Source organism: Crotalus tigris, unplaced genomic scaffold (assembly GCF_016545835.1).
Source record: "Crotalus tigris isolate CLP2741 ecotype Arizona unplaced genomic scaffold, ASM1654583v1 scf7180000018287.699579, whole genome shotgun sequence".
Classification (NCBI taxonomy): domain Eukaryota; kingdom Metazoa; phylum Chordata; class Lepidosauria; order Squamata; family Viperidae; genus Crotalus; species Crotalus tigris.
The window spans coordinates 296,174-316,819 of NW_024096924.1; the positions used below are offsets into that span (position 1 = coordinate 296,174).

At 40.2% G+C, this 20,646-nt stretch overlaps 1 protein-coding gene across 7 annotated transcripts in view; it reads right to left on the minus strand.

The window, feature by feature from the left end:
- Nucleotides 1-20,646, minus strand: part of LOC120310748 (partitioning defective 3 homolog) — a 449,365-nt gene that overhangs the window by 157,266 nt on the left and 271,453 nt on the right. For 6 of the 7 annotated variants that reach the window (XR_005557452.1, XR_005557451.1, XM_039349526.1 and 3 more), the window contains one exon: nt 10,354-10,455. The exons of the other annotated variant lie outside the window; for it this stretch is intronic. Coding sequence is in view for 4 of the 6 variants with exons in the window: in XM_039349526.1 (XP_039205460.1) it covers nt 10,354-10,455 (102 nt within the window). In the remaining 2 variants the exon portion in view is untranslated. The remainder of the gene's footprint in view (nt 1-10,353; nt 10,456-20,646) is intronic. 7 annotated transcript variants of the gene reach the window in all.

Sequence of the window (20,646 nt, forward strand, 5' to 3'; positions counted from 1 at the left end):
TTCAAATCTTTCAGCTGCCCTATTGTATGGTTTTTATCGAGAATTCTAATTCCAATTCTATTGATCTCATTTACATAGACAATTTTCAACTGAATCATGGAAAAGAGTGTCACTCATTCATTGATTATATAAACATGTTATTCAATGTCACCTATAATGAAGTAAAGTCCTGAAAGGACCAACATTGAGTCAGTCTACGTCTGCTCAGGGAAATTATTAAATATCAAATTAAAATTATCTCACTATAATATTATACTAATATAAAACTTTGTATGGTTGGATGTAGCAGCTTTAACTGAATGTCAAAATTATAAAGTACATTATTGTCTACCTAAATTGTATAAAAATGGATTTTTATAGTGTAATGTGCTTTAAAGGTTCTTTTCCAAATAGTTTGGGAAATCAAAACACCTTTGTTTTAATTCCTTCCAAAACCTTAATATACAACTATAAGTGTAATCATGTTTTACAATTATTTTCTTGTAGGAAAAAAGGATATCAGTTAAGCTATTGAGAAGAGCTGAGATTTATACAGTATGGATTTCCCCTTATATGTCTGTCATCAGGAGAATTCTCAAACTTGGCTCCTTTCTGATTTGTATAAAATTAATTCCTAATTGGTCAGTAAACATATCACTAAAGGAAAGGCAACTAGATAATTCTTTTGGTTCACTGAAATTGTATATGTTGATGGATGGCCATTTTTACCCTATTTCAAGACAGCAATGCATCTTTCTTGGTTACTAGCCAAATTATCATTAAATTAATCCCTTATACTGTGACATGTTTCCTTAAATCCTTTACAATTCCTATTTAACTCTATTCCACTTTTTCACATCTATCTTCAAAGTGTTGTCTCACTACAAATTGATGTCCCAAAAAAGGCACCAGATAGATTCCTTCTCAAGTTACTAGGCTACACTGCTCTCTCCATAAATCAAAGGCTGAGTTCACAGCCTAGAAGACCTGGCCATGATTAACATTAGGAATATTTATGGCTTCCAAACAGCTGAATCCATGTTATATTTTTAATTTTCATAATTATATTACACAAAACTGCTAGCAGTAATAGTAGATAAATATGATTATATTAAAAATAATATACACGTAGTCCTCAATTCAACCACAACTGAGCCCATAATTTTTGTTGCTAAGTAAGACATTTGTTAAGTCCATTTTACTACCTTTCTTGCCATAATTGTTAAGTGAATCACTCCAGTTGTTAAGTGAGTGACACTAACTGTTAAGTGAGTCTGGCTTCCCCAATTGACTTTGCTTGTCGGAAGGTTGCAAAAGATGATTACATGACCCCTGATTCTGTAACCATCATAAATATGAGTCAGCTGCCCAGTGTCTGGATTTTGATCATGAAAAATGATCATAAGTCACTTTTTTTTAGTGCTGTTGTAACTCTGAACAGTCACTAAATGAACTGCTATAACTTGAGGACTACCTGTATCTCTTTTTATTCCCCATGAGATCTGAAATTCTAGATAGTCACTCTAATTGAACTTCAACATTTTTCTTAATTCTGGTCAATATGTTTGCTCATATTTTGGGCTCGCAATTTTTAATTAATGTGTGTTGAATGAATTCAGCAAATTCATCCTTTAAATTTCAGTAGTTTAACAACTACAATAGATTTCTTTCTACTATCAACTCTTATCTGGACCATAAAAACTATGAAAATATTTTGCTTCACAGGAATTAAATGCAGATTTCCCAGACTGAGAAATTTCTAAACGAACTCCAATTCCTTGAACATTCTACAAATACACAAGGCGTCTTGCTGCTGATGCTCTTGATTCCACATTTGATGCTTTCATAGTTCCAGGTGGCTTTTGTTGACAGACAGAATTCTATTCTTTTATCATGACATCTTGGCTCAGCAACTATCTGAAAAGTGGTACTATTGTCTTTTTTTAAGAACAAGTTTTATTACATTAACTATTAGTTGTTCTTCAATTTTCACTGACATTGAACATAATCAGCCTTCTCTTTTACCTCTATACATAAAACTAGAAGAAAGATGTTAGCTAGCTATTTGTTACTATCCGTGTTATAATGAGAGGAGAATCATTTGATGTATATCTGCATCACGTGGTTTCCTTCATATATAAAGCAACTAAAAACAAACTGAATCAGTGTTAATCCTTATCATTTGGAAAATAAAAAAAAATTAAGCACATTAAGTTATGTATTTCTTAACTTTAATGTATGTTTTCAAAATGTATAATTTCTAAGATTCATTGCTTTGAAATAATAAATATTCACAGTTTATTGAATTATTTGTCCTTTGCCATTGTCATAAATAAAACACTTTGCATTTACATAGACAAAATATTAAATAAACGGATGCTCTAAATAAAGTAATAAGGTTAATTTCCTTCCTGCTGTCACTAAATTCATGTTAGCAGTCTCTCTTCAGCTTGACATCAATTAATGATTTTAATTCCACACTCTTGTCACTATACTCACTACTCTTTCCTCTAATTAAAATGGATGATGCATGATGCAGAAAAAACACAAGACTTCTATTCTTGTTGTAACATTTCTATTCATTAGTATACTTTGCTAAAGAAAAAAAGATTGGAATTTGAATGAAACTGAAGAAATATGAAGAATCATTGCATTATTACTGAGAAATACAGGGACTTCCAATCATAGGAGAACAGGCACAGAATATGATCAAATCTTCAAAACAAATCAAATAATAATAATAATAATAATAATAATAATAATAATAATAATAGTGCAATCCCAAAACAACTGGAGCACCACTTGAACACCATTGGCATTGACAAATTCCCTATTAGTCAATTGCAAAAGGCGGCCTTATTAGGAACTGCTTCCATCCTGCGACGATATCTGTAATACCATCAAACATCCACATCTGCCTATCCCAGGTCCTGGGTAAGGACTCGATAGGCAGACAAAATGCCAAATCCAGTCTGAACATCTGGCTGACTGTGCGATGATCCATAATAATAATAATAATAAAGTTGGAAGGGACCTTGGAGGTCATCTAGTCCAATTCCCTGCTCAGGTAGGAAATCCTATACCATTTCAGACAAATGACTGTCCAGTCTCTTCTTAAAAACTTCCAGTATTGGAGCATTCACTGCTTCTGGAGGCAGGTTGTTCCACTGGCTAATTGCTCTAACTATCAGGAAGTTTCTCCTTAGTTCTAGGTTACTTCTCTCTTTGATTAGTTTCCATCCGTTGCTTCTTGCCCTGCTTTCAGGCACTTTGGAGAATAGCTTGAGTTCCTCTTCTTTGTGGCAGCCCCTGAGATATTGGAATACTGCTATCATGTCCCCCTTCGTCCTTCTCTTCATTAAACTAGACATATCTAATTCCAGCATCCTTTCCTTATATGCTTTGGCCTCCAGTCCCCTAATCATCTTTGTTGCTCTTCTCTGTACTCTGTATGTTTGTATTTGTTTATATCTCATTAAGTTTCCCAGGTCTTAAGCATGATTCCTACTAGTTTTCTTAGCAGCAATTGCTTCCTTCTAGGAGGTTCTTTTCATTTCCACATCTAGCCTATAGGCCATGTATTTCTAAGCCGATTTAAGACTTAGTTTGCAGTAGCTTTTTAGCTATTACCGCTGCCACTTAGGTAATCGCATAATACATAGGTAATAGCATATATATATATACAGGCAGAATAACAGAATTGGCCTTTATTGACAGACAGTATTGTCTGTAAACAAAGAGTTTGAAGAGACCTTGAAGGTGTGGGAAGTCAACCCTCCCAGAGAAAGAAGTATTTTGGGGTTATTAAAAAGACAGAATATTATATTTCTCCAAAGGATCTTAAAGGCCGAAAAGCAGGTCCAGTTTTTCTTAATAGTCCCAAATAGAAACTGAGCAGGCCAGCTCTGTAGAAATGCAGATCTGATAATCCCATTCAGTCCCATTCATGAGCAAATAGTACCTGCAGAAACCCATTCAAGAAAGGATCTTTTGAAGTCCCTTGCAGCAAGATTTGATAGCTAACAATATCAGAGTGATAAAATTAGAACCAGCAATCCCTCACTCAAAAATCCAACACAGATCATAGCTATCAGCCACAGCTCCAGGGAAGCAGGACATGACTTTTAGGACATAATAAGATTAACACTGAACCTCAGATCAAAGTTCATGCCACAGGAACAAGAACAACTCCCTGAACACAAAAGCCCAAGAAGGTATATAAAAACCCACCACTCCCAGCACCATGTGGTCAGCTGCTCCAAAGCCACATTTCTGCTTGGTTCTGCAACTCAATAAAGAACGTTCTTTCCAAACAGCCTCCATTTTGTTTATTCCCGGCTTGGACTGGACCCTGATGAAGATTTTTCTTTCAACAGAGGTCTTCTAGTCCAACCTTCTGCTCAAGTAAGAGTCCCTATACCAATCCAGACAAGTGGCTGTCTACTCTCTTCTTAAAAGTGATGAAGCATCCATAACTTCTGAAGGCAGACTGTTTCACTGGTTAATTGTTCTCACTGTTAAGAAATTTCTCCTTAGATTGGATCTCTTTTTGATTACTTTTCATTCATTGCTTCTTATCTTGCCTTCTGGTGCTTTGAAAAATAGGCTGATCTTCTCTTTTTTGTGGCAGCCCCTCAAATATTGGAAGAATCACGTCACCCCTAGTCCTTCTTTTCACTAGACTGGACATGCCCAGTCCCAGCAACCATTCTTTGTATGTTTTATCCTTCAGCCCCCTAGTCATTTTTGTTGCTCTTTTCTGCACTTTTTCCAGAGTCTCTACATCTTTTTTTATAATATGGCGACTAAAACTAGATGCAGTATTTTAAGTGTCATATTACTAAGGCTTTATAAAGCAGCACATTTGCATTCATATATTTACCTAGCCTAAACCAACCTCTCTAATTTTTTTTTTTACTCTGGATGAACCTTTGGAATAATTTTCAGGTCTCAGAAAATCCCTGCATAAAAATTAAAAATTAGCTGGCATTGTGTGATGAATGAATAAACATATTTTTTCCATGAAATTCCCTTATTCAATTCCTAGAAATCTCTCACAAACCCAACTGAGAATGGGAGATGGAAATAACTAAGTTCAATTTATGCTTGTTTATGTCTTGTGTGCATGCATGCACAAAGGACATACCTAAGGCTAATTAATCGGTCAGTAATGAAACTTTCAGAAGAGGTTTTATACCAGTGTTTCTCAACCTTGACAATTTTAAGGCATGTGGACTTCAACTCCCAGAATTCCACAGCCAGCAATACTATCTGTGGAATTCTGGGAGTTGAAGTCCACATGCCTTAAAATTGTCAAGGTTGAGAAACACTGTTCTATATTAAATATTTTTTAAAAAAAATTCCTCAGCACTATTTCTCCTACCAAAGTGGAACTTTTTTGTTTATCACTTTTCTGTTAAAGAGTTTGATTATTTTTAGAGCATCACATCATTAGTAGACCCCTATTATTTTAAAAATAATTTTCAACATCTTTTCAAATATAAAATTGAGCATTCACATTATACTTACAAATGAAGGAAGGATCTTATTTAGTAAATAAAAAATTAAGTATTTATTTCAGTCATTCCTTTCAATTTGTGAATTACAATAGACATTCCATTTGGAATATTTCAGCTTCTGCTTCCATTATTAGGGAAGGAGTGTAAAAGATCTACCGTACTACAAAACTAGTGTGGGGAGCACCCCCTTCTGGTTTGGGAATTGTGAACAGCACAGAGAAATACATATTTCAACACATGAAACCTATTGAACAGGAACGCAAAATGCAATAGTGTTTTAAAACAACAAATGCCAAAGCACATTGGTATTTTGTACATTCACACAGTATTTAGCTTCTAAAGACTGATGCAGAAGCTTCAAAATCTAAGTCTTTCTGCAGATAATGCCATTGAGGCTTGTATATTCTGCTGGAACTATTTATTGCCAATTAAGTGCTATATATTCTAAAATAAGACATAAAAGGCAAATAATGAAACACACACTCCTACAGTACACACAGATTTTGTTTTAAGTTATTTAACTAAAGGGAATTATCTGTGCAAAATAAAAGTAACAATTGTTTAGAACATTATTGGTGTACTTTTCAATTCTTTTTTTTCAATGTGTGCATATGTATCAATATGTAATAGTTTTCATTATGTATATTCAGTGGTGGGATTCAGCGATTGGCACTGATTCGATACCTAATTTTTTGTTGAGTTCGGTTATGATAAATCTGCATAAAACTCCCCTGCTGCCTCCTTCCGCCAGTCCCGGTATCCTTCCACCAGCCCTCTGTCACCGCCACCACCCTTTTTTGCATGCACTTTCTTGCTACCCTGCATTTGTCCGCCATCTCTCTTCTCCATTCTGGAAATGGCAGGCCCATTTTCTGCTGCTTTCCTTCTGGCAGAAGGGAGGAAAGTAAAGACGCTTTGTATGGAAGCACACTAAGCTCTGGGAAAACTATTCCAGCTGGAGCTGGGCGAGGAAGGCCAGGCTCCCCTTCCCCGATGGTTCTGCAAAGCCCTTGAGAAGCGGATCTGCTTCCTGCAGGGTTGACCTCGACTCTGCTTCAGATGGCAAACAGAAGAGCTTTGCTCTTTTTCTCCAGGAAGCCTTTGAAATTGTCTCCCCACCTTCATTTTTCTGCCTTAAAATCCAGAACTGACATGTTTTCTTTTTGATCAGCTGAGGATATGGTAACCACTGGTATGATTTTTTTAAGAAGCTGAGTGTCTGCTCTGGATTTGAAGGCAGAAAAGTGAAGGGGTGAATGGAAGGGGGCAATTTTAAAGGGCTGGAGAAAAAGAGCGAACCTCTTGTCTGCCGTCCGAAGCGTGTGCAAGCATGTGTGTCATGGCGGTGATGGAGGGGTACCAGGGCTGGTGGAGAGAGGCGGCAGGGGAGTGGTCTTGGTGCAAGCCACAGGAGAGTTGGCAGAGGAGGAAGATATTGCTACTGCCAGGCAGGTGATCTGTGGGGGCGAAGCAGGGCAGCAGGGGCAGTGGAGACCGAAGCTCCTCCAGCAATAGATGCGGTTGTTACTCAGCGACGGCAGAGCCTTTCACCTTCACTCCCCCCCTGGCTCCGAAACGGTGAAGGGGGATTGGGTAAGGTCTATCCTCCATAGCATGGCAGTCCAGCTTGGGCAGGAAGTGAAAGGGAAGAGCAGGCAGCCAAGTCACTGAACTGATGGGAGAGGTCTCCAAGTAGGGAGTGGCCATCTCCAACCCTGTCCTAACTTTTTAGGCATACGCCTATTAAATTTCATAGAAAACCAGTTGTTAAATTATTTGAATTCCACTACTGCATATATTTCAGGTCCGGTTACTTCTCTCCTTGATTAGTTTCCATCCGTTACTTCTTGTCCTGCCTTCAGATGCTTTGGAGAATAGCTTGACTCCCTCTTCTTTGTGGCAACCTCTGAGATATTGCAACACTGCTACCATGTCCCCCCCCCAGTCCTTCTCTTCTTTAAACTAGACATAACCAATTCCAGCAACTGTTCTTTATTATGTTTTAGCATCCAGTTCCCTAATCATCTTTATTGCTCTTCTCTGTACTCTTTCGAATATATTATATATATTATATTATATATATATTATATATCTCCACCCCGTGTCCTTTCAGTGAAGCAGTCGACGTGATGTGCTGGTGCCTGGAAGATGTGAGGGTCTAGATGGGGGTGAACAGGCTTAGACTCAACCCTGACAAGACTGAGTGGCTCTGGGTCTTGCCTCCCAAAGGCCAACTGGATGGTCCATTTTTAGTCCTGGGGGGGGGCAAATTTACCTCCCTCAGTGCAGGCACGCAACTTGGGTGTCCTCCTGGACTCACAGCTAAATCTGGAACAACATCTATCGGCTGTGGCTAGGGGGACCTTTGCACAGGTTCGCCTAGTGCACCAGTTGCAGCCTTATTTGGACCGGGAGGCTTTACTCACAGTCACTCATGCCCTTGTCACCTCAAGACTGGATTACTGTAACGCGCTCTACATGGGGCTACCCTTGAAGAGCGTTCGGAGGCTGCAGTTGGTTCAGAACGCAGCCGCGAGAGCGATTGTGGGCGCGCCAAGGTACGCCCACGTGTCACCTATCCTCCGCGAGCTGCACTGGCTTCCTGTGGGTCTCCGGACGCAATTCAAGGTGTTGGTTATCACCTTTAAAGCCCTTCATGGCATAGGGCCAGGTTACTTACAGGACCGCATTCTGCCGCACAGCTCCCAGAGACCGGTGAGGTCCCATAGATTGGGCCTCCTTCAGGTCCCGTCGGCAAGACAATGTTGGCTGGCGGGCCCTCGGGGAAGGGCCTTTTCTGTGGTGGCTCCGACCTGGTGGAATCAACTTCCCCCCGAGGTTCGAACTACTCCCACCCTGCCGGCCTTTAAGAAAGCCGTTAAAACTCTCCTGTTCCGGCAGGCCTGGGGCTGATGTCCCTGGGGGGGGGTGGGATATGATCAGACTCGCGGTATGACTGTATTATTTTATTGTTTTATGATTGTTTTAACTCTGTACGCCGCCCTGAGTCCTTTGGGATTGGGCGGCATATAAATATTTGAAAATAAATAAATAAATATTATAGCATATAAAATTATATATTAGCATGAACAAGATTATTATATCAGTGTAGTATGCTTACAAGGTAGTTGTATATGATATTTACTTTGATAAATGTGTTATTGCACATCTAAGCAATTATATTTAAAATTCCTTTTGTTTGCAATAACACATCAGGAACAACTGAGGAGATTCTTGCTTTTTACACTATTTATAGTAAGATATTGGTTCTGAACCAAACAGCAGTCTCTCAATTCAATTCAATTCAATTCAGTTCATTCAAAGGAAAATTAAGCTACATTAATTTGCTTGGCTTCTAATCAATAGGAACAAAATACTTTCAAGGCTTAGAGATAAATACCATGCAAGCAAAATACTATTAAAATGATAGAGTCAGAGTAGAATAATTTTGTATAATTGTGGCCTTGATTGATTTTTTAATGGAGCATCTACTTATTCTCTGACCCTGTGGATTTTTGTTGCATTTTTGCAACATACAGTAAATTCATTACACCCAATCTGCTTCCCCAGTGTATTTCACTGTTAAAGGTATAGCAATATAAAGAGCAAGTAAAGAGATTAAATGACCTATGCCATTAAAAACAAGGAGAAACCAAAACAGAACTCCTTCTAAGAAGTTATCATCTAATAAGCCTCAGTGTGCATTTGTAAGCTCAGCTAGAAAGCTGTTTTCAACTGAAATTGCTGCTCTGTATCTGAGCTGAAAAATTTTGATTTTTTTTCTCTATCAGTTTCAAAGTCTAATGAGTACAGATTTGTACAACCTGATTTTTAATGGTTCAAATACATGTTTTTAAAAATACAAAACATATATCATTTTAGGATTTTGCTTCAGTGTAAAAAATTGTCAAATGTAAAAATATCTTGGACTTAGAACAATGTTGTAACTGCTACATAATTACAAAGTTAATCAAGATAAACAGATTTTCCTGATATTTGATTTTATATTGTACTTGTAGTGACAAAGTAATGTTGCAAGTCCTATGTTCAAACATATGTATTGTAAATATGAAATGAATATTACTGTTGCAACTTTACATATATGTCCACAAGAGCAAGAATGGATTCATAAATCTCAGCTATTTAAGCTTCTGTAGCTTCTGCAAAATATCCACCCATGAAGTGTAGTGAATGTGAAAGTACAGGGCAAAAAGTTGTTCTGTATTCACCTTAGAATGTTTGTAAATCCATAAATTAAGTTATTGTTTGCTGGAAAACTAAGCAAAAAGTTGGATGAACAATAATCTAACAAAATCAAAATAAAAAATCTGGAGGAAAGCATTGCAGCAAAAAACAAAAAACCAAAAACCACTTGTTATTTATAGCCAAGTATTTCATAACACATGGACAACAGGAAAAAAAAATGATCTCCAGTGACAATATCTCCACTGATTAGTTTTAAAATCCAAATTATGTCAAGATATAAAAATCAGTTTGCAACAAATGAAGATATGCAAAGATATTTGAGCAAAAATATTCAAAATATATTTCAATTTTATAGAAATATTTATATTTTCATAACTGTCTACACAATTAGCTGTGGTTCCACTTGCCTTCTTGAATGAATGAATGAATGAAATAATAGATGCCCTGTTACCATATCATTCTCTGAATAATCATATAATTTGTTATATGTGATATAAATTCTGCTTCCTCCTATTTAATTACATGACATCTAAAAAACTTGTATTTAAGTCATTTGACCTAAAATGAGTTCCAGTTCCATTAAAATGTTGTAGCTAAAAATATCGTATATAAAAATTCACTAAGTTTTAAGCAAAAGATTAAAGTCTACCTTTCCTGTTCTTGTTTCATACGTATTCTCTCCTCTTCTGAAGTATCAGCTCCCTGCACTTTTATTTTCTCAATCTTGTCATCTTTTCGATGTTTGCCAAACCTGTTAATAACAAAATAAAAGTTCTAATTTGTCAAAACGATCGATAATTGTGTAAGATTTTCATTCTTGACGTAGAAAATTATTTCCTCAGTATAAGATGGCACCCACCTAATTGGATGTGAAGTATTATGTTGTTTGTCAAACAAATATCAGTTTCAATTCTTGAAAATGCTTATATTTTATTGACATTCCGTGAAAGTTGCTTTATTAAATGTGCAACCAAGTATTTTGTTACTATACTTATTTACATATAAAATGCAAAAGGCTTTTTATCATTAACCAAAATACCTAGATGTAAAATCTCTCTCTTTGAACATCTAAGGAATAAACTATTCTTATATGGTATATGTATGAAATACAGATACTTTATTCAGCTCTGATCAGCACTAAATTTGTTTCACCAAAGTTAGTCCTAAAAGTGCATAGTGCCATCTATTTTAAACTATAACATGGCCTCATCCACTATAAGGTGTTATTGAAAGATGATTAGAGACTATTGTTAACTTTAGGAGAAAGTAAGTATATTGGCATTATAAATATATTTTAAAAAATAGAATATGATCTACATCTCATGAATTTCACTTAAAGATGAATTTTGGCCAAATTAATAAAGCATGGCATCTTATTTGTACAATTCAATTCCTTCTCCCACCCAAAATCTGGAATTGTTTACCATGGACAACAATAGATTGGAAATCTTCTTGTCTTCTTCAATAAAAAAAAATGATAAGCCACTTCATGATTTATAGCATATTCACAATACCCAATTTCCCAAAAACAATATAATTGTTTTATTCTAAGCTAACTAGAAACATGTAAAAGTGTGATGGGAGGTTATATAGCTCATATAAACAAACAAACAAACAACCTAGATTTAGTTTCCATTTAGCACAAAGCCAGTTAGTGGATGACCTTGGGCCAGTCACTCTCATCCCTAGGAAGCAGGCAAATTGCTTCCAAAATCTTGCTAAGAAAACTGCAGGGACTTGTTCAGGCATCAATTTGAAGGCATTAAAAAAAAGATAATGCAGCTTATAATTACTGTATAATTGAAACAAAAGCACTTTATTTTAGGAATTTGTTTTTATGACAAATTGAGATAAAAGTTGCAAATTAAAATATTCTGCATTCCCTAAAGTGTGATAAAATGATGAGAGATTTGTCCCAAAGATGCTTTTTCCACGAGGCAACTGGACTTTCTTATTTATTTTTTTTTGAAGATAGTCTGCAATACTGCATTCTAACCACTGCGCCACGACTCCTCATGTTAAAAATGAGAGGACTACTGTATGACAAATCATTCACAAATATAATTAGAATAAATACTACAGGACAAAGTCACTGAATGATTAATGGAAATATTTGCAAAAAAAATGAGTTAGACATTTCAGTAATTTTTCTTCTGGAAAGTGAAAATGTGGCCCTTAGGCTTCATTTAGAATTTCCTGCCCACCCGTCATTACACACCTACACTGAGAAGGGTTTAATGGTTAAGCATAAGCTGCAGATGGCTGCAGGTGGGCCAATACGCTCATCTCCCAAATTTCAACTATGCATTTTATGGAGGTGCATGTGCAGGTTGGTTGTTCCAACTTCCTTTTCTGAGTGCCCCCTAGCCAAAATAAGCATTTGCAAACATATAAAGGCAACAGCTATGCAACCATTATGGAATAACAGATACCTGTATTCCTTATGTGCAATGACGGAGAAGTTTAATTCAGGCTTTATTAAAATATACCATTTTCTTTTGATAAGTAATATTGCTTCGTTTTAAACATTACAGTCTACTTCTCGAGGCTGCTGTCAAAATACTGAACTCCTATTGTAACTTTTTTGCTCTACCATGTTTCCATGAAAGTAAGGCCTGCCCCGAAAATAAGCCCTAGCTTGATTTTTGGAGGTGGGCTGAATATAAGCCCTACCCCCAAAATAAATCCTAGTTTTGGAGTGAGGCACACACATAAAAACCAAGCTAGAGCGGAAGTGGGGGTGGACCTGCCCCAGGTGCCCTGCATCCACTTACCAGGCCTCCCATGAATGGACACCTGCCTCTCCTCACCAGCCCACTTCTTCTGTGGAGTACCCCGGCTAGCATTTCGCAGTCAGACGCCTTTCCGGAAGGCCTCTGCAGCCAAGAACTGAGCTATGGATTCCATCCATAGCTCGGTTCTTAGCTGCAGAATGAAACTGTTCCTTTGCCTACAGAAGAAGTGGCCCAGCTGGGTGGGGCTATCAGTACTATTGCCACGAGGTGAGTGGAAAAGACACCCTCTGAAAATAAGACCTGGTGCCTCTTTTGGAGACAAAAAAAATAAGACCGGGGAAACTGGATGGCAGTTTACACTATAATCAAACTGGATGGCATTTTACACTATAAGCTATAGGAGCCCTGGTGATGCAGTGGTTACAATGCAGTATTTCAGGCAAACTCTGCCTACTGCCAGGAGTTCAATCTTGACTGGCTCAGGGTTGACTAAACCTTCCATCCTCCTAAGTTCCATAAAATGAGGACCCAGATTGTTGGGGGCAATATGCTGTCATTTGTAAACCACTCAGAGAGTGCTATGAAGTCTAAGTACCATTGCTATTGCTATACATATTTAACACTTTGCAGTATAAGTAAAATAATAACTACATATAATCATAGAAGAAAGGTATTGAAAAGGCAAAAAATGAAAAAGAATGCTAATGATAATATTCAGAAAGTTTTTAAATGTTTTTGAATTTAAATTCTGTAAAATGATATATGTAACTCCCTTGGCAAAATGAATAATAGAAGCCCTTAGTACAGCAGCATTTGCTAATCATATTCTTAAATATAGCAAATATTTGTCATTCCCAAAATGCTTAACTAATATAAATAACAGTATACTAACTAGTAACAGCAGAAAATGGAGTAACTGATTCTAATATCACTTTCTTACTGTTTATAATTGCTTGTATTTTAAAAGTTCATTGCTTTAGCATTTTAGATGGCAATTTTAACTTTTTGCAATCTACTAAGGAATAAGATATTAATGAATACCCAAATCACCCTCTTCTTCATCACCACCACCACCACCACCACCATTCTGCACTGCAATTTATTTTTCCAATTTCAGTAATTGTGGGGTAGTGGACTAAGAAAGTGTTGGATAGTTTTCTTCTTCGCAACTTAAGGATTATAGAATTGTTCCAAAACCATCTAGTAGAGAATTCTTGATATAATTATTATTGCATAAACTAGATCCAAAAGAAGAACCAGATGCTCAATTAAATATCAAAAGAGAACATGGAAGTATTTTTAAAGATATAATTAAGAAAATAAACACACCTGTTTCTCCACTCTTGCAAACTGATATGAATTTTGTCTCCTTAGTTCCTTAACATAATTAGGTTTTTTGTTAGGCCACTAGTTAGAATTTATTTCCCACTGTGATAGCAATTATTTTCTAGAACTGAGTGTGTTTCTCAAAGTTATCTTAGTTCTCCTTATCCACTATTAAAAAAATAAAAAGGAAGTACTTTTTCTAGGTAAATCTGAGGTCTCACAAAACTCTGATAGCTGGGATGAAGGACACTGAGGATCCAATTATTGTGTATCAAGTATCCATACATGTGAACCCATACAAGAATAAGGAGATGTCTCAGATACATAGTACTAATATGGACTTAAAGACAGCTTTTGGTTTACTTCAGTTCAGAATCTCTACTGATGTAGGCAACCAACTAAGATGGCTTTTTCCAAAGATTAATTAATCCAAATTCCCTGCAGAGATTTTCTTATCACTCTAACAGGCAACTGACATGGTTGACAAAATTGGTCCCAAGTATCATCTATCACTATTGTTTTAAAAGAACCTGGAGGTATTGAAATCAGTGTAAAATAAGCAGCTAAAATAATGTTTTTTTCCTTTGGAACTGTTGCAAATAATTTTAAAGAGAATCACCCGGGGGGGGGGCTTGGGTGGCCAAAGGCTTATTGCAGTGATTCCCAAGCTTTTCCATACCCTGCACCCCTAGAACGCTTCTGATATATTCTTGACCCCTTACAAAAGTTCAAAATAATGGCAATGAATTATTATATACACCATAATTTTGATAACCCTAGTTTTTGCACCCCTTGGCTTATTGTATTTTGGGAACCCCTGGCTTACTGTATTTTGATTCATGAGAAAAAAATATTGGTCACTCAGCAGCTAAATGTTCATGTCAATATATTTTCAAATGATAAATGTCTTTTTATCTGAGCTGACTTGATTGTCATAAATGAAAAAGAATCACAGAATTACAGATTTGAAAAAGATATCTAGTCCAACTCCTTGCTCAAACAAGAGAACCTATACCATTCTAAACAAATGGCTGTCCAGTCTCTTCTTAAAACTTCCAGTCATGAAGCATCCACAATTTCTGGAAGCCAACCATTCCACTGATTAACTGTTCTATTAACTGGTGGTCAATAATATTAAGTACCTGGGTGTTCAGATAACTAATAATCTGATTTGGTCTCTTCATATATTATCTTCAGTGAAACATGCAAATCAGTGTTAGCATTTCTTGCACTGAATGAGAAGGAGCGTTGGCTTACCTGAATGCCTGTTCTCAGCATGATGATGAAGAATCCACCAATGGATTATTTCAGTCCTCCTGCCCAATCAGACTAAGTTGTCAAGTTGTCACGCCCCTCTTTGTCTGGGACCTCCCAGTTTCATCGACGGCATAGCCAATGACAACAGTTTGACGTGATGACTCTCAAGCAGGTACCAGGAAAAAAACAATAACAAGTCCTCAACGCAGACCTAACTAACCGCTAGAAGGGAGGGCATGGATTCTTCATCATCATGCTGAGAACAGGCGTTCAGGTAAACCAATGCTCTTTCTCCAGTATGATGACTGAAGAATCCACCAACGGGACGTACCAAAGCTCATGGAGTCCCTATGGGTGGGAATCAGTTGGGGTCTGGGAACATGATGGTGTCACTACTTGCTGTAAAATACGTCTATCGAAGGCGGCCTCAGCCGATGCAAACTTGTCCAAGTGGTAATGTCTAATAAAGGGGGAAGGCAAGGACCATGTCGCCGCCCTGCAAATGTCCTCAATAGACGCTTAAGTTGCCCACGCCGCAGTTGTGGCAGCACTGCGGGTGGAGGTGGAGTGACCTGTCATATGACTAGGAACGGGCAGGGCAAGAGATACGTACATGCCTGCGAAACAAGCCGTGATCCACCTACCTATGGTGGAAGCTGACACCTTTTGGCCCATTGAGGAAGGCTGAAAGGATACAAACAGGGTTTCTGACTTACGGAAAGGTGCCGTGCGCTTGATGTAACAGTGCAAGGCTCTCCTTACGTCTAGAGAATGCCATTGCCATTCCAAGGGTGAGGACAGAAGTCTGGGAGAATAACCTCTTGTGCCCTATGGAACACTATGTTTATTTTTGGAATAAACGAGGGATCTAATCTAAGAACCACCCTGTCCTCGTGAAACATGCACAGGTCCTGATCAATAAAGCAGCCAATTCCGATATACATCTGGCAGAAGTAATTGCTATCAGAAAGGAAACCTTAAGTGACGGGTACCACAAGGAACATGTTCTAAGTGGTTCAAAAGGAGAAGAGGTTAGTGCTTGTAGAACCCGGGGTAGATCACAAGAAGGATACCTATGAACCACAGGGGGTCTACTATTGGTGACTCCCTTGAGGAAAGACCGGATGGTAGGGTGTCGAGACAAAGACTCTGAAGAGTCCCAAGAAAGTACCGTGGAAAGAACTACTAGCTGTGTACAGATAGTGTTGGGCGACAACCCCTTATTGACGCCCTCCAGTAAGTATTCTAACACCTTGGGAATGGTTACCTGTGACAGACTCACGTGATTCTTGTCGCACCAATGACAGAAGTTCTTCCATGTATGGTCGTAAATACGATTAGTCGCCAGTCTCCTGGCAGCCTGAATCATATTGATCACCCCTATCGAATAAGACTCCCGAGTCAGGGTGCGGCGTTCAAGTGCCAGGTGGTCAACTGAAGATGGATGCTGAAGATCCCCCTGCGTCAACTGAATGCGGTTGTCTGGAATCCTCCATGGGGCGGAGACGGAGAGGCTCACCAGGTCTGCAAACCGTGGTCTTCTGGGCCAGTGAGAAGCAACGAAGATTACCTCCACCTGCTCCTCCAGGATCTTCCTGATAACTGCTGGCAACAGAGGCAGTGGGAGAAAAGTATACAAGAGGCCTTGCAGCCATTGGCTGCATAGGGCATCGACCCTCTCCGCTCCCTGAGAGGGGAACCGAGAGAAAAATCTGGGCAGCTGGGTGTTCCCTAGCGAGGCAAACAGATCCACTATCTGATGACCAAACCTGTCCGTGATATCCCTGAAGACATCCGGGTATAATTTCCACTCCGAATGGTCCATTACTGACCTGCTGAGGAAGTCTGCCTGCCGATTCGCCTCTCCCGAAATATGCTCTGCCCTGATGAAAAGCAGGTTGTTTATTTATTTATTTATTTATTTATTTATTTATGATACTTATATACCGTTTTAAGTGCAAGCACTCTCTAAGCGGTGTACACCAGTAAGCAATGTATATATATATATATTTACATTGCCCCCAACAATCTGGGTCCTCTTTTTACCTACCCCGGAAGGATGGAAGGCTGAGTAAACCTTCTCTGACCCAGGAGCCCAGTGCTCGAGCCTCCGTCATGAGAGACTTGGACCAGGTGCCCCCTTGCTGCTTCAAGTGAGCTTTTGCAGCCACGTTGTCCATCAGGACCAGCACATGTTGCCCCCTGACTACTGTGTGGAAATGTTTGAGAGCTAGGTGGTTCGCTCTGAGCTCCAACCAATTTATGCTGTGCCTCAGGTCTGTCCGTGACCACTGACCCTGAGCCATCAGGGTTTGGAGGTGAGCACCCCAACCGAAGAGACTTGCGTCCGTGGTCACACTGATGTGACTGGGCTCTTTGAATAGAGTCCTCTTGTGAATGGCCGAGGATGCCCACCAGCCGAGAGAGAGACACACCTGATGAGGGACGTGCACCAACTGGTTGGAGGTACTGGTGTGTTGTCTCTGGTATGGGAGCAGAAACCACTGGAGGACCCGAGCATGTAGTCGGGCCCATGGCACTATCGCTATGCAGGATATCAACTTTCCCAGTAGCTGGGAAAGGAAAGCCAATGATACGGTCCTGTTCCTGCATACCCTGAGTGCCAGGTCCCTGATGCTCCTGCACCGCTCCTCTGACAGATACACGTGATAAGAATCCGTGTCTATTACCGCCCCCAGGTGTAACAGGCGGATCAAGAGAGTCATCTGGCTCTTTTTTAAATTTATTAAGAACTTGTGGGTCTGTAGGGTCCTGATCACGAGTGCCAAATCCAACTGGGAAGTTGCTACTGATAGTGATTGGGTCAGTATGTCATCCAGATAACACTGGACGCGCACCAGGACCAACCTCAAATGAGCTGCCAGCACTGCCAGTATCTTGGGGAAGACCCTGGGGGTGGATGAGAGGCTGAATGGGAGAGCCCTGTACTGAAAATGGAGGTTGAGATAACAAAACCACAGATACCTGCGATGTTTCGGGAGGATAGGAATGTGTAGGTATGCCTCTTTGAGATCTATTGATGTTAATAGATCTCCTCTCCTGATACTGTTTAGGACGGAATGTAACGTCTGCATCTTGAACCTCCAGTATTGTAGGTGGAGGTTCAGCCCCTTGAGGTTGAGGATTGCCCTCTATCCTCCTGAAGATTTTGGGACCACAAATAGGACCTTCTCTATGGCCTTGATGCCCAGAAGATGTCGAATGGCATCCTCCATGAGCCGTCTTTTTATCAGGTTTCTCATGGCTGGACAAGAGACAAAGTGATCTATTGGAGTGGACTTGAACTCCAGGGACAGACCTTCCCTTATGGTGCACAGAACCCAGGAGTCTGTGGTCGTGCTTTCTCATTGGTGGATAAAAAGAATAAGTCTGCCGCCAATGGGGGGAGTTCCCTCTGAGTCACTTGGCGCGGCGGAAGGGGCGACCCCCTTTGCCATGAAAGGAAGGTTTGTTCTGGGCTTGGTACTGGGATCTGTCTCTATAGCCTACCCTATCAAAGGGGAACTCTGCCTTAGGAGCTGGGGGCCGGTAGGATTGTCCCGGTTCTGTCAGGGTTCCAGTCCGAAAGGACTGATGGCGACTGTAAGGGAGGAAACGCCTGTTGGTTCTCCTAGCCAAATGAGAAATGACCTTCTGCTTTTGCTTGTTCTCAATGAGATATGGAGTTAATGCCTCCCCAAATAGTCGGCCATCCGTGAAGGGGGCAATGGCCGCATGCCACTTGTGCTTACTCTTAGCCCTCCAGTTCTTAAGCCAGAGTAGCCTCCGAGTGACTATGCTGGAAGCCATTGCCCAGGCTGAGTGTTTGGCCGAGTACAGGGAGACATGTACCATATACTCAGACATGGCTATGAATTTGGTCAGATCCTGATGGATCCTGACCTCTTCCAATGGAATCCTATCCTGTAATTGTCTAAGCCAGGTAATGGATATCCTGGCAAAAAAAAGAGATGGAAGTTGCTGCCTTTTCTGCCCATGCAGATGCCAGGTGAACTTTGCATAAAGCAAGTTCAGATTTTTTATCCTCCGCCTTAAGGGCATCTGAAACATCTGCCGGAAGGCTGGCTGCAGAGAAAAGTGGGGCTAGTGATTCATCCACTTTAGGCACCTCCAAAAGGTCTGTCAAATTCTTTGTCATGTCCACAATCTTGCGCTCAGATGCTCCTTGAGAAGGTTGAGCTGCCGGCGATTCCCATTGTCCCTGAATGTTCTTCAGGAATAAGGGGGTATGTTCTTCAGGTATAAGGGGATCTTGAGGTGTTTGTCTACTGGTTTGGCGAACAGGGGATTAGTGTCCTGATCTGAGGAAGGCTGTGGAGTTGGAGTTGTATCGGAGGTGAGTTTACCCGCTGCACAAGCCCTGCGCAGCAAGGAGGGAAAGAGCGATGCATTGAATAGCTCTGCCGTGGGCTGAGAGTCATGTGTAGGTTCCTCACAATCAGACCAGCGGTCCCCACCTTTGTCATAATCCGAGACATTGGAAGACTCGGATTCAGGAGAATGGGATGGGGAAACCATATCAGAATGATACAATGGAGGTCTTGAAGAGGAAGCTGGTGCAGAATTGGGGACGCTTGGTGGAGACACGATGATGCCATGGCTTGGATCACCGCCTGCGATATCCACGATTGGAGCTGGTCTGAAAAAGATGGCTCTAGCGTAGGCCGTAACCCCGCAGCCATCGGTGTGAATGTTGCAGTGGATGCTGATGACGGGCCAGGCAGATCAAGGTCCTCCCCAAACAGGGGTGGTCCGCCTGACCAAAGGTCTGAGTTGAGACCTGCTGAAGTACGTTCTCAGGTGACCAAGTTCCCAATGTGGACAGTAGATGTGCTCCCATCTCAGGTGATGTGGAGACGGAAGGTGTATGACCATGCTCTGCTGACAAGTGTTGGGCCCAGGAGAATTGCTTCTCCAGGGCTCTATGTGTTCGGTCGGCCTGCCTATCGCTTGCCTTGCCAGCCTTTCTGCCGTATTTAGATTTGGCTTTGGCCTTACCTTTAGGTGCCTCGGAAACCGGCTCAGCTTGGACGGGGGTATTGTCTGTGTCCAAAGGCTGTGGCTCAGTGGGTTCTGCCATGTCGATCGAGATGCACCCCAGACGAGACTCTGGAACTGACTCACTCTGCAAGAGATGTCAGGAGCCCTCCCGAAGAGGGACTGACTGCACGTGGATAAGCATGAGCCGGCCCAATGGCAAACCTGGGCTCAGGCTGGGCGCTCTGAAGCACTCGTCACCAAGGCACAGGGCAATCTGTATACCAGGCCTGAGGTCAAAATGTGACGAAATCACACGTGTCTCACAATAGTGGCAATGGTCAGGATCCTGTAAGCAACCTCTAAATGCAGAGTGGCAGATACTCAGGCAAAGTATGACAAGCAGGGCCTGATAGACCTTCGCTTCAGCAATGATTCCACCAAATTTGTTGATTTGATGTTTTCAAGTAGATAGTAGATCCTGAAACTAAAGCTCAGTTGCAAATTAGGTTAAAGATATATGTTATTGAAGAAATATCAGCTATAGCTGTGAATTAATTGCATGCAATCAAACCCAAAATGGCGTCCCTGCCTGCCCTGGGCGTTTCCCTATGGGAATAGTAGTT